General features: G+C 33.6%; 2 protein-coding genes and 1 long non-coding RNA gene across 3 annotated transcripts; 1 reads left to right on the top strand and 2 right to left on the bottom strand.

Moving 5' to 3' along the window:
• The first annotated feature begins 966 nt into the window (after nucleotides 1–966).
• Nucleotides 967–1900, top strand: LOC142229107 (uncharacterized). Its single transcript, XR_012720335.1, has 2 exons — nucleotides 967–1170; nucleotides 1227–1900. It is a non-coding gene; the product is annotated as an uncharacterized LOC142229107 (long non-coding RNA).
• Nucleotides 1901–4947: 3047 nt separating this feature from the next.
• On the bottom strand, nucleotides 4948–7167 carry LOC142231355 (uncharacterized). The gene is made up of 2 exons (XM_075301966.1): nucleotides 5340–7167; nucleotides 4948–5277 (listed from the first exon to the last, which is right to left on the bottom strand). The coding sequence occupies exons 1-2, from the start codon at nucleotides 7165–7167 to the stop codon at nucleotides 4952–4954; spliced, it is 2154 nt and encodes a 717-aa protein (XP_075158081.1). The 3' UTR covers nucleotides 4948–4951.
• A 1559-nt stretch (nucleotides 7168–8726) lies between these two features.
• LOC142230066 (uncharacterized) lies at nucleotides 8727–14869 on the bottom strand. The gene is made up of 3 exons (XM_075300694.1): nucleotides 14710–14869; nucleotides 9115–9291; nucleotides 8727–9047 (listed from the first exon to the last, which is right to left on the bottom strand). Exons 1-3 carry the CDS (start codon nucleotides 14774–14776, stop codon nucleotides 8830–8832), a joined length of 462 nt encoding a protein of 153 aa, XP_075156809.1. The 5' UTR covers nucleotides 14777–14869; the 3' UTR covers nucleotides 8727–8829.
• Between the last annotated feature and the right edge of the window lie 89 nt (nucleotides 14870–14958).

The raw sequence follows: 14958 nt of genomic DNA, 5'->3' as shown, positions 1-14958 counted from the left end.
ATCACCAACAAAATTCGTTTGTTACAAAATTTTTATTTTTTCAATAAAAAAAGTTATTTTTGAAATAACAACACAGTCCATTTCGTTTATATCAAACACTGTTCTTTTCTGACTTTAGGTCTTTAATAAGACACATTTTACAGTTCAAAATTTAATATAGTACAATGTAATGTTGAACATTTTTTCGGAATCTTCCGAATATATCTGGAATATATGTAAAAAAAAACAAAAGCAAAAAAAAAACTTTGGCCGAAGCAGGGATCGAACCCATGACCCTTGGCATGAGAGTCGGACGTAGCTACCACTGCACCACGGTGCCAAACTAAATGTTTGTTTCTGTTAAATAAACTTTGTTTATTCGGTTCGTGGGCGCCGCAAGCTATGCTATATAAATATAACTTATATGGATATTTATCTATTGATGACCATAACAGGTACATAGCTCAGTGGTTAGTGTGTTGGCTTACAAAGTGCATGGTCCGCGGTTCGATTCTCCGTCCAGGCGAAAGGTAAAAAAAATTTTAAAAATTTATAAAATCGTATAATTTCTTCTACATTGTTGGTATTACAGGAAAAGGTGTTAAGAACTAAAAATCCTCGTGGATGTGAGAAAGATGTGAGGGACAATGCAATTAGCAAGAAAATAGTGTTTTTTTTTGAGCTAGTCTTTATGAAATTGTTTTTACATCCTGGAAAAGAATAAACGTTTATCACAAAAAGTATATACTTTTCTTCCAAAGACACTTCCTTACAGCGAAAAGCAAATGAGAAACGAACTTTGTTTGTCTAAAATTTCGTTTGGGAGGAAAGAATTATTTTTTTGCGTGTAACTGAATAACATGCTCGGAAAAAACACAATTTTTATTTATTTATTGATTTATTGAATGTAATTTACAATTGAAGTAAAGACAAATTTAGGACACATTTCTCTTTTAAATTCATTGCTATGCTATCACTTAAACTAATGCCGTGTTTCTGTATGTCGAACGAAAACCCAGTCGAGTGAAAAGCAGTCACCAGGGTTGGCCTGTCACAAACTGTGACTTTTGCGACATACATTTGCGACGGTATAATACGTATGTCGCAAAAGTCGTAAACCTGCTGTAGAAAACCAAATTTTGAATAGAAGAAATCCTGAACATTTTTTAATTTAGTGTGACAGCATTCGCTGTGAGTTTCTGCCGAAATTTGTGAAAGTTTTCCCATGATTAAGCCTATTTTCTTAGGTGGTATCGAAATTCCCGTTGGTGAATGTGGAGACTGAACTTAAAGCTAAGAAAGGAGGAGAAAATCCACGGTTACCCTGAACTCGTGCAAAAGGCAATAGGGAAAATGCGGGGACTAAAACCGAAAATTGTGAACATTCCTAAGAATTGAAACTTCTTCGCACATACCATCGTCTTGGATATCATCGAATTCGCTGCCTAGCTGACGCGACTAAAGTATTTTCAGTTTGCGACTTTTGTTACTTTTTCTACATTTACGACGCGTATGTGACGTTTACGACGTTTACAACTTTGCGACAGTCGCAAACCTAAAACAGTTTGATACAGACCATCTCTGGCAGTCACTCGAATTCGAATCAATTTGGGTTTCTCTATTTTTTAAAGTTCATATCGTTTGTATGAGAATACATTGATTACACTAGTTTACACTGAAAATGTACACTTGATGAGAGTCGTCTTTTCTTATGTATTTTGATGTGCTGAATTCGAAAAAGATGTTTAAAATTTTTTTACACCCAGAAAAACGTGCTTCTAAACCAAAGGAAAAATGTTCATCAATTTAGTTTAGTCATTTTATTTCCATTAAGGCAAATTTTTGTGTGAAAAAAAATTTACTTGTTTCAATAAAAAATCCTAAACTGAAAGCCATTAGGAATACAAGCAAAAAAAAATAATTCTTTCCTCCCAAACGAAATTTTAGACAAACAAAGTTCGTTTCTCATTTGCTTTTCGCTTTAAGGAAGTGTATTTGGAAGAAAAGTATATACTTTTTGTGATAAACGTTTATTCTTTTCTAGGAAGTAAAAGGGTATTCTAAGTTAGTGCATATGTTTGCAACACTCAGAAGGAGACGAGATAGACACATGGTGTCTTTGGCAAAAATGCTCAGGGTGGGCTCCTGAGACGATATAGCCATGTCCGTCTGTCCGTTAACACATTTTTGTAATCAAAGTCTAGGTCGCAGTTTTAGTCCAATCGACTTCAAATTTGGCACAAGTATGTGTTTTGGCTCAGAATAGAACCCTATTGATTTTGGAAGAAATCGGTTCATATTTAGATATAGCTCCCATATATATATTTCGCCCGATATGGACTTATATGGCCTCTGAAGCCAGAGTTTTACCCTAATTTGCTTAAAATTTTGCACAAGAAGAACAATTAGTACTATAGTCATGTGCGCCAAATTTTATTGAAATCGGTTAAGATTTAGATATAGCTCCCATATATATCTTTCGCCCGATATGGACTAATACGGTCCCAGAAGCCAGAGCTTTACCCCAATTTGGTTTAAATTTTGAACTAGGAGTACAATTAGTAGTGTGGTTAAGTGTGCCAAATTTTATGGAAATCGGTTCAGATTTAGATATAGCTCCCATATATATCGTTCGGCCGATTTACACTCATATGACCACAGTGGCCAACCTTTTACTCGGATTTAATTGAAATTTTGCACAGGGAGTAGAATTAGCATTGTAGCTATGCGTGCAAAATTTGGTTGAAATCGGTTCAGATTTAGATATATCTCCCATATATAGCTTACGCCCGATTTACACTCATATGACCACAGAGACCAATTTTTAACTGCGATTTAGTTGAAACTTTGCACAGGGAGTAGAATTAGCATTGTAGCTACGCGTGCCAAATTTGGTTGAAATCGGTTCTGAGTTAGATATAGCTCCCATATATAGCTTTCGCCCGATTTACACTCATATGACCACAGAGGCCAATTTTTAACTCCGATTTAGTTGAAATTTTGCACAGGGAGTAGAATTAGCATTTTAGCTATGCGTGCCAAATTTGGTTGAAATCGGTTCATATTTAGATATAGCTCCCATATATAGCTTTCGCCTGATTTACACTCATATGACCACAGAGACCAATTTTTAACTGCGATTTAGTTGAAACTTTGCACAGGGAGTAGAATTAGCATTGTAGCTACGCGTGCCAAATTTGGTTGAAATCGGTTCAGAGTTAGAAATAGCTCCCATATATAGCTTTCACCCGATTTACACTCATATGACCACAGAGGCCAATTTTTAACTTCGATGTAGTTGAAATTTTGCACAGGGAGTAGAATTAGCATTGTAGCTATGCGTGCCAAATTTGGTTGAAATCTATTCAGATTTAGATATAGCTCCCATATATATGTTTTTCTGATTTCGACAAAAATGGTCAAAATACCAACATTTTCCTTGTAAAATCGCCACTGCTTAGTCGAAAAGTTGTAAAAATGACTCTAATTTTCCTAAACTTCTAATACATATATATCGAGCGATAAATCATAAATAAACTTTTGCGAAGTTTCCTTAAAATTGCTTCAGATTTAAATAATACCCATATTTATACCCTGCTCCACACTGTGGAACAGGGTATTATATGTTAGTGCATATGTTTGCAACACCCAGAAGGAGACGAGATAAACACATGGTGTCTTTGGCAAAAATGCTCAGGGTGGGCTCTTGAGTCGATATAGCGATGTCCGTCTGTCCGTGAACACATTTTGTAATCAAAGTCTAGGTCGCAGTTTTAGTCCAATCGACTTCAAATTTGGCACAAGTATGTGCTTTGGCTCAGAATAGATCCCTATTGATTTTGAAAGAAATCGGTTCAGATTTAGATATAGCTCCCATATATATATTTCGCCCGATATGGACCCAGAAGCCAGAGTTTTAACCTAATTTGCTTCAAATTTTGCACAAGAAGAACAATTAGTACTGTAGTCAAGTGCGCCAAATTTAATTGAAATCGGTTAAGATTTAGATATAGCCCCCATATATATCTTTCGCCCGATATGGACTAATACGGTCCCAGAAGCCAGACTGTTACCCCAATTTGGTTTAAATTTTGAACTAGGAGTACAATTAGTAGTGTGGTCAAGTGTGCCAAATTTGGTTGAAATCGGTTCATATTTAGATATAGCTCCCATATATAGCTTTCGCCCGATTTACACTCATATGACCACAGAGGCCAATTTTTAACTTCGATGTAGTTGAAATTTTGCACAGGGAGTAGAATTAGCATTGTAGCTATGCGTGCCAAATTTGGTTGAAATCGGTTCAGATTTAGATATAGCTCCCATATATATGTTTTTCTGATTTCGACAAAAATGGTCAAAATACCAACATTTTCCTTGTAAAATCGCCACTGCTTAGTCGAAAAGTTGTAAAAATGACTCTAATTTTCCTAAACTTATAATACATATCTGTGGACTTTTGACAAAACAACATATGTCTATTTTTCAAATTGTTCAGGAGAGCGAAAAAAAGCTTTAATGTATTAAAATAGTCATGCTGTATTTACATTTAAGAAAATTTTAAAATTTCTTATTATGAAACTTTTTATGTTCTATCTGCTGATTGTTTTTAAAATTAATTAGGGTTTAGATTTATGGAAATATTTTAGAAAATATGAGATATGATGTTTTGTCAAAAAAAAATTTTAGAAAAAAATCAACATAATTCGATATATGTTGTTATGTCAAATTAATTTTTCCAAACCCCAAAACTAGATTTATTAACATAAGTCGAGTTACAATGTTTTATCAAATTGTTCAAGAGAAAAAAATGGGATATGTGTTGTTTTTCGAAATGCGTTTTATTGAAGATTTTGGAAACTTAAAAAGAAAAATTCATTAAATGTATTTTAAATAAAAATATTTCCTAAAATAAAAATTACACAAAATTCATTGAAATGTATTACAAATTAAACTTTACTCTTATATAAAATTATTCATCGTTGTCTATTTCGTCCAAATCGGAATCTACTTCAATTGAACATTCTCCTTCAGTCTTTAAATTTTGATAAAAATTGTGAAAATTTTCGTTGATCAATGGCAGCATTTCAATCAAATCACGTTTTTTGTTCATTGAAATAGGCAGATCAGAGGTATAACTTTGGGTTAATGATGCTGTTTGTTCCTTTCGACGACGTTGATTTATATTCAATTCTTTGAATTTTTCCTCCATTGTGTGAGAATGTTTATATTGTAGTATTCCAAGTTTGTCTTTCTCATATCGCATCCATCGCACCATCTTCCATTCAAATTTCTCACCTATAAATTATAGCCTGTATTAGAAAGAAGTTAAAAGTTATGCTTAAAATATATATACCAACCTGTGACATTATTTGTTCTCCAACTAAAATTTTGCTTCAAAAAAGCTTGAAAGTCGTAGAAGTCATCTTGTTTCAATTCATGGACAACATATTTTTTATTTGTAGCAGCTATTAAGTTCGCCCAATCATGTGGATGTTGTATGGAACCAGAAGAATTTTTTTTCTTTTTTTCTATCTGTGCATGAACTGTATCACACTCAAGGTGAGTATGACCTACGATAAGAAATTTGTGATCAATTGTTTGAATACTTGGATGATCCTGCAGGATTTTCTCGAACACTGCGCAGACATACGAGTTTCGATTTTGTCCAGGACACGAATCACTATATAAAATAACGTGATTTACTGAATATGGTAGTTCCGAAAGGTATTTATAAATACAAGAACCAATATCATTTGCTCCTCGTTTTGCAATACCTTCATGCCAAATATAGCAGTCAGCTTTGTTTGTAGCACCATCATGGATAGTAAAGTTGAAAGTCCATAAAGGACGCTTGTAAAAAAATATCGATGCACTCAAATACGGAGTTGGCAGACACTGCTGCAAATCAAATGTACACATTTTTACGGACTTATCACTCATAGAAAGTCTTTTATCATTTCTTTTACATTCATAGGCGAGATCATTATGATGGTTAGTTAGCTGTTGCGAAAGTTCTGATTTTTCTACATCATTCTTGTTGTTTTTTATTTTTGCTTTTAATGTCTCACATTGCGTACATAAATCTAGCTGAGGTTTTTTAAACTTTAAGTCCAAAGTGCGAAATATTTCTTCAAACTTTGACTTTGAAACGGGTAACGAGATCTTATTCCTATAAAGGGTATACAATGTTGAAAGGTTAAGTCCGCGCTGAAAATATACTTTCTTGGTATGCCGGCGACTATAATGACTTTGATACTTCGGAATTAAATTAATAAATTCCAGAACTTCATTATGTTTCTCAATTGATATTTTATGAGCAGGATCATGTTTTCCACGCATGTCGTGTTGAGAAACCCCTGGTAGTTCATCTTGAGTCTTACTTTTGCAGACAGTTCTTACACTTTGCTCGGTTTCGCCAAATATTTTCAGGAAACATTGCTTGCATACTCTTGTCTTGATGCCGTGGATTCCAAAATGATATAAATATACAAATTTTCGATTTTTTTGTGTTTCAGACATTTTAACTGACTTTGTTTTCTTAGTTTGAACTTCAATTAAGTTTGACAGGAATTGACGGCGCTTATTATACTCTCCCAAACTCCAGTAAGCTTCGAAAACATTTGTTTGCTGTTCAAAATTAATTTTAGTATGGCATTTGAGTCTGCACATTCCTAATTCTTGAGTTTTTCTTGCCGGCATAGTTTTATTTTTGTACGTAACATATTGTAACCCTAGGTTTTTCTTAAGTTTGTTTCCATTTTTCAATGATGAATTAGAAGTAAATAAGTCAATTTTGTCGAGCTCCGACACATTGTCGTTGCACATGTTTGACTCCAGAACATTAGCCATAGCCTGAACACATTCGGATGTTATGTTCAGTTCTGAATTGGAACTACTATCTGAAGGAATATAGTCAGAATCATCGAAGTCAGTTTCATGAAAATCATCTTCTTCACTTTGGCTCTGGCTATCCACCTTTTCAATCATTTGACCTTTATACTGCCTAAGTTTCAATAAAGTGCTATTAATCGCCCCAACATCAAACGAAGTTTGTGTTTCATTAGGAATGGGTTCCATCCTTTCTTCTCGGTAGTACTTGAAACCGAATTTATTTTTATCAAACATGTTTTCTCCCTCATATGAAATTTTTCTTGCCATGTCGGCAAGGAAGCGACCTCTCTCCATTGTGGTCTGTTATGTAATGAAGAGATCGCATTTATTTAATTTTCTTCCAAATGCACACGACAAAAGCACATATGTAGAGATGAGAACACGGTTTCTTTTCTTTTGATTTTGACAAAACCTATTACGTCGACATATGATGTTTTGTCAAATTAATAAATCGCAACATTCGTATGAAGAAAATCAACATAATTCCACTTATGAAAGCGGGTTTTCAATATCTACATTTGACAAAAGAACATATGTCGAAATATGTTGTTTTGTAAAAAGCAAATTATAAAATAACATTGACTGACAAGTCGAAATACGTTGTTTTGTCAAATGTTGATATCAGCTTTTTTTTTTAAATTGATCGATTTTTCAACTTAATTGAAATAAGTTATTTTGTCAAATGCAAATAAGTAAAAACACGACTTATGTTGATTTTTCGATGTTTATATCTTCCGATCTATATATCGTAGGAAGATGCTGACTAGACCAAAAGATGCGCCTTCGAAAATCACCCATATGATTAAAAAAAATGCAAATTGTCATATCTCGACTTATGTTGTTTTGCCAAAAGTCCACAGATATATATCGAGCGATAAATCATAAATAAACTTTTGCGCAGTTTCCTTAAAATTGCTTCAGATTTAAATGTTTCCCATATTTTTTTTACTAACATTGTGTTCCACCCTAGTGCATTAGCCGACTTAAATTTATTTCAGTGATATTTCAATGTATGTATATCGACAAAACTTTATATATAGCCCCAAACACATTTGACGGATGTGATATGGTATCGAAAATTTAGATCAACAAAGTGGTGCAGGGTATAATATAGTCGGCCCCGCCCGACTTTAGATTTTTCTTACTTGTTTTTTACTAACATTGTGTTCCACCCTAGTGCATTAGCCGACTTAAATTTTGAGTCTATAGATTTTGTAGAAGTCTATCAAATTCTGTCCAGATCGAGTGATATTTTAATGTATGTATTTGGGACAAACCTTTATATATAGCCACCAACACATTTGACGGATGTGATATGGTATCGAAAATTTAGATCTACAAAGTGGTGCAGGGTATAATATAGTCGGCCCCGTCCGACTTTAGACTTTCCTTACTTGTTTTTTTTTTTTTTGAGTAAGTCTTTATGAAATTGTTTTTCGTTCTGGAAAAGAATATCACGAAAATTATATACTTTTCTTCCAAGTACAGTTCCTTTCAGCGAAAAGCAAATGAGAGTTTAAGTTTTTATTTAAAAATAAACTACTTGATTCTAATAGAGAATATAGAATAGAGATATTTAACACTACACAGTTTTTTTACCAACATTACTTTAAAATCTGGTAAATATTATTTTACTTCAAATTTAGATTTTTTTTTTTGAATTTTTGGTTTGATTTTCATTTTTGACTGCAGATTACACAAAAGTATTAAAACTTTCCAGAAATAGCGTTATATATTTTAAATGCAATAAACTTGATTTTATAGAATTCGGTCAAAATTTTAGGGGCTAAGATTTTTTCTGCTTCTATCGTAAATTATATAGTGCACATTTAAATTTGAATGTGACTGTAGCATATGTTATAAATTACTTTTATTTGGATTGTGTTTGCAAACTTGTTTTCAATACAATTTGTTTTAATATATCTGAAATACATAAAACTTAACTTGCTTTACATTTTATGCATACATTTGACGTATAATAAAACCTACTATAGCTACAACAGCAACAGTAGAGATATTTATGCCAACGCGGCCTGCTGGATTACAATAATCTTTGTAATTGCACTTTTTGCATGATTTCTTAGTACCTCCAGGGGCATGCATATTTCGCAGTGGCAACTCGCAAGCATCTATGATATCATAAATACATCCTTTGAATTGGAACTTTCCGGCATCTAAAAAAATATTTTCATGTGATAAAAAAAATTAAATAAGCTATTTTAAAGTAAACCCAATACTTACAACTGTCAATGCTTTCGCTGAAACATTCATATATGGTACTCGTTGCATTACTAACGCCAACATGATGGTAATCCAAATATCGCCACGATGCATTAGCTAATGTAGCGCTGCATTCACTTTTCATTGGTTTGTCACATGAAGCTGGATTATCACAAATGTAACATCTGATAGCATTAGCTGAAAAATCGAAAAGTCAAATTTTAATTTAAATTGAAACGTGTTGTACATTTTTTATGCAAAATTTGGAAATATCGAACAGTCATCTTTCCTAACTATTGAAAAAGTTGACTTTTACAAATCTCGATATTCTAGTTTTCAAAATTTGAAAAAAAAACTTTTTAAAATTTTAAAAAGTTATAAGAGGATTCTTATTACAATCCCTAATAACAAAGTTCCAGTTCATATTTCCGCCTGTCTATTGAAATAAGTATACATCATTGATCAATTGAATTGCAATAAGACACAACTATGAGTGCTGTGATCTCATATGCAAAGAACTCAAATCTTCGGCAAAGCGATCTACGACTTATTGCGAGTCATAAGCCATACAAGTGACTGCAAAATTGGGAGGAGTCAGATATTGCTTCTGAGTAGCTATGAACAACCAACGGTAATCTCTCCAAATCCACAATAGAACATAGATAGTCATATGTTATCATTTGTGGAACTAACTCAAATGTACTATGAACGTACTTTCTGCAAACCCATTTCACATCTTCATTTTTAATGCAATTGTCAGTCAAGAGATCAACAGTCTGGAAATGGATTCTTGATGGAAAGTCGTCAACAGCTTGATCGTTATAGGTCCAGAAGGACTGGCTGTGAATATGTTGAAGCACATTGGTGTATTTAGTGTAAGGTTCAGACCTACTTACTGGGTCTCAGCACTCTCGAGATTGCAGGTATCTGAAAAATAGGGAATATCTTTCGATTCTGAACCCGAGAAGGCAAGAACATGTGGGTCCATTATACAGACATACTTTTCTTTTGTCCTCAGCTATCAAGATACTGGAATCGATCTTGCTGCTAAGCTTCATGCAGTATTTCGCCTATCCGAACACGAGCATGGATTCCGGCACATTTAGACTTCAGTCCATTGTGATCAGTGATGCCATGCGTAGGGAAAGATCCTTTTTTGTAGGGATTTTTCCTAAAATTATATTTGTAGGGAAAAAAGGACAGATTTTTAATTTTTTCTACAAATGTAGGGAATTTTTCCAATTTCCAGAGTTACTACAATTTGAAAAAAGAGTAGTTTTCCCTAATATTCCAGATATTTGTAGATCCAAAATATATGGTGGTCAAAGCTTCAACTAATGGAATACGCAATTCACACCCAGGAAAAAAGGGACTCTAATGCCAACTGAACTTTATTTTAGTTCATGAAGATTAGTTGATTTTAGTTAAATTTTGCACAATATGAGTAAATGTTCCTTATTTGAATAATTTTTTACTAACTTTAATGGCGTGAACTAAAACAAAGAAAAAAAGTTGTATACAAATATAGTGCACAAATTTACTAAAAAATAAAATAGTTCATATTTTCCTAAAATGACAGAAGTTTCCTTAAATTGAGTTCATAAGTTTCTCAAATGAGTAAATTTTTCTAAATTTGTAACTGTCATGAACTTCGTATAGCGCTAAAGAAATTTTAACAATTTTTAAATCCAATTATTTCTTTCAACATATGAAATTTTCTTAAACAAGAGAAAAAAATGAATTATTTTTAATAAATTTTCTTCAATTTGACAAAAAGTATTAACTTATTTGTAACATGTTGCAATTAGAAAACTATTTTAGTTAAAATTTTCTAAAATAAACCTACATTTTCTAACACGGTGGGTTCACTTTTTTTGGGTGCACCGTTAACGATGTTATTGTAATGATTATACCCTGCTCCACACTGTGGAACAGGGTATTATAAGTTAGTGCATATGTTTGCAACACCCAGAAGGAGACGAGATAGACACATGGTGTCTTTGGCAAAAATGCTCAGCGTGGGCTCCTGAGTCGATATAGCCATCTCCGTCTGTCCGTGAACACATTTTTGTAATCAAAGTCTAGGTCGCAGTTTTAGTCCAATCGACTTCAAATTTGGCACAAGTATTTTTTTTTTGGCTCAGAAAAACCCTATTGATTTTGGAAGAAATCGGTTCAGATTTAGATATAGCGCCCATATATATATATATTTCGTCCGATATGGACTTATATGGCCCCAGAAGCCAGAGTTTTATCCTAAATTGCTTAAAATTTTGCACAAGAAGAACAATTAGTACTGTAGTGAAGTGTGCAAAATTTTATTGAAATCGTTTCAGATTTAGATATAGCTCCCATATATCTTTCGCACGATATGGACTAATACGGTCCCAGAAGCCAGAGTTTCGCCCCAATTTGCTTAAAATTTTGCACAAGAAGAACAATTAGTACTATAGTCAAGTGTGCCAAATTTTATTGAAATTTGTTCAGATTTATATATAGCTCCCATATATATCTTTCGCCCGATATGGACTAATGCGGTCCCAGAAGCCAGAGTTTTTACCCCAATTTGGTTAAAATTTTGCACTAGGAGTACAATTGGTGGTGTAGTCAAGTGTGCAAAATTTTATTGAAATCGGTTCAGATTTAGATATAGCTCCCATATATATCGTTTCCCCGATTTACACTCATATGACTACAGTGACCAATCTTTTACTCCGATTTAATTGAAATTTTGCACAGGGAGTAGAATTAGCATTGTAGCTATGCGTGCCAAATTTGGTTGAAATCGGTTCAGATTTAAATATAGCTTCCATATATAGCTTTCGCCCGATTTACACTCATAAGACCACAGAGGCCAATTTTTTGCTCCGATTTAGTTGAAATTTTGCACAGGGAGTAGAATTAGCATTGTAACTATGCGTGCCAAATTTGGTTGAAATCGGTTCAGATTTAAATATATCTTCCATATATGTTTTTCTGATTTCGACAAAAATGGTCAAAATACCAAAATTTTCCTTGTAAAATCGCCACTGCTTAGTCGAAAAGTTGTAAAAATGACTCTTATTTGCTTAAACTTATAATTCATATATATCGATCGATAAATCATAAATAATCTTTTGCGAAGTTTCCTTAAAATTGCTTCGGATTTAAATGTTTCCCATATATTTTACTAACATTGTGACCACCCTAGTGCATTAGCCGACTTAAATTTTGAGTCCATAGATTTTGTAGAAGTCTATCAAATTCTGTCCAGATCGAGTGATATTTAAATGTATGTATTTGGGACAAACCTTTATATATAGCCCCCAATACATTTGGCAGATGTGATATCGTATCGAAAATTTAGATCTACAAAGTGGTGCAGTGTATAATATAGTCGACCCCGTCCGACCTTAGACTTTCCTTACTTGTTTTAATTTAATATGATGAACCGTTTTCAAGTTATTCCAATATATGTAGCGAAAGTGACTTAATTTTGAACATAACTGTATTTCTCGAACAGGCGAGCTGATAGAAAAAAACCAATTGCAGATTTGGATTCAGCGATTAACCTTAAAAACAATATTCAGTTCTTAATCAATTGAACCATAAAAAAAACTAACTTATTACATATAAGCACTTACCCATAAGAAAATGTTATTTTTGTACGGAAATAACTATTTATATCAATTCAGTAAATCGTGAAAAATCAAAAGTTGTGCACCGATTGTAATGAAATAAAGCTCATTTTATATAAAATATATTTAGCTAACAGATTCTGCAACAAAACTGTGATTTTTGAACCATTTTTATTTCTCTAAGAATTTTTCAAGAACAAAAAACAAATTTTTTGTTAAAAATTTCAATTTGTTTTTTATACCCTCCACCAGAGGATGGGGGTATATTAACTTTGTCATTCCGTTTGTAACACATCGAAATATTGCTCTAAGACCCCATAAAGTATATATATTCTGGGTCGTGGTGAAATTCTGAGTCGATCTGAGCATGTCCGTCCGTCCGTCCGTCCGTCTGTTGAAATCACGCTAACTTCCGAACGAAACAAGATATCCACTTGGTACATGGTGTTAGTATATGGTCTCTAACAACCATGCAAAAATTGGTCCATATCGGTCCACTTTTACGTATAGCCCCCATATGAACGGACCCCCAAATTTGGCTTGCGATTGCTCTAAGCGAAGCAAATTTCATCCGATCCGGCTGAAATTTGGTACATGGTGTTAGTATATAGTCTCTAATAACCATGCAAAAGTCCATATCGGTCCATAATTACATATAGCCCCCATATAAACCGATCCCCCGATTTGGCTTGCGGAACCTCTAAGAGAACCAAATTTCATCCGATCCGGCTGAAATCTGGTACATGGTGTTAGTATATGGTCTCTAACAACCATGCAAAAATTGGTCCACATCGGTCCATAATTATATATAGCCCCCATATAAACCGATCCCCCGATTTGGCTTGCGGAGCCTCTAAGAGAAGCAAATTTCATCCGATCCGGCGGAAATGTAATACATGGTGTTGGTATATGTTCTCTAATGACCATGCCAAAATTGGTCCATATTGGTCCATAATTATATATAGCCCCCATATAAGCCGATTCCCCGATTTGACCTCCGAAGCCCCTTGGAAGAGCAAAATTCACTCGATCCGGTTGAAATTTGGTACGTGGTGTTAGTATATTGTCTCTAACAACCATGCAAGAATTGGTCCATATCGCTCCATAATTATGTATAGCCCCCATATAAGCCGATCCCCAGATTTGATCTCCGGATCCTCTTGGAGGAGCAAAATTCGTCCGATCCGGTTGAAATTTGCAACGTGGTGGTAGTATAAGGCCGCTAATAACCATGCCAAAATTGATCCATATCGGTCTATAGTTATATATAGCCGATCCCCAATCACACAAAAATTGGTCCATATCGGTTCATAATCATGATTGCCACTCGAGCCAAAAATAATCTACCAAAATTTTATTTTTATAGAAAACATTGTCAAAATGTTATTTCTATAGAAAATGTTGTCAAAATTTTATTTCTATAGAAACTTTAAACTTAATTATATACGTATTTAATCGGCCTTTTTTTAGTTTAATATATACCACTTATGGACTATTTGGTATATATTACGGTGTTAGGAAGTTTTAAGATACCTTGCAAGTGCTACCGCAACCCAAGTAATTCGATTGTGGATGACAGTCTTCAGTAGAAGTTTCTACGCAGTCCATGGTGGAGGGTACATAAGCTTCGGCCTGGCCGGACTTACGGCCGTATATACTTGTTTTTTTTTTTTTTTTTAAACATGAACGATATCTCTAAAACTACTTGGAAAATTGAAAAACAATGTAAAGAAGGCTTAAAGAGACTATTTTTCGGAATTTTTGTTATTTTTTAATTTAATATGTTGAACCGTTTTCAAGTAGTGGAAGTGTCTTAATTTTGAACCTAACGGTACATCTCGAAAAATCGAGCTGATAGAAAAAACCAAGTGCACAGAAACGTAATGTAGTATATTTCCAGCCTCTCAAAAACCGATTGAAATTTTTAATTATCTCTGCTTTTGATCCCACCAATAGACTCAAAGAAGTTGGTTGTTCTTACTTTTTTATTTTTACTTACGAGTACTGTATGTAAAACAACAAACGGCTATCAATGTTACAATAAAACCAATTTTTGTGAAGTCCATTGCGAAAAATTCCAATAAGTTGTTGTGATGGCTATGTTGCAAAAGTTCTCAATTAACTAAAATATATTTCAAAAACTCAAAACAACTTTTGCTACTTTAATACAGCAATGGCCAATATTGGGTCAATTAAAATAACAATTAATTAGATTTTCATAGATAACCAATCAAAATGATAAAACGTC

This window comes from Haematobia irritans, chromosome 3 (assembly GCF_050003625.1).
Source record: "Haematobia irritans isolate KBUSLIRL chromosome 3, ASM5000362v1, whole genome shotgun sequence".
NCBI lineage: Eukaryota > Metazoa > Arthropoda > Insecta > Diptera > Muscidae > Haematobia > Haematobia irritans.
Note: the sequence above shows the minus strand (reverse complement) of the source record. Positions and strands in the feature narration are given on the sequence as shown.

Coding starts and splice junctions, on each gene's coding strand:
- LOC142231355 (XM_075301966.1), bottom strand. CDS start 7,167: ATGGAGAGAGGTCGCTTCCTTGCCGACATGGCAAGAAAAATTTCATAT. Junction 5,278..5,339: donor GAGAACAAATAATGTCACAG/GTTGGTATATAT, acceptor TATAATTTATAG/GTGAGAAATTTGAATGGAAG.
- LOC142230066 (XM_075300694.1), bottom strand. CDS start 14,776: ATGGACTTCACAAAAATTGGTTTTATTGTAACATTGATAGCCGTTTGT. Junction 9,292..14,709: donor TTGTTTTACATACAGTACTC/GTAAGTAAAAAT, acceptor TCGATTTTTCAG/CTAATGCTATCAGATGTTAC. Junction 9,048..9,114: donor CAGCGAAAGCATTGACAGTT/GTAAGTATTGGG, acceptor ATATTTTTTTAG/ATGCCGGAAAGTTCCAATTC.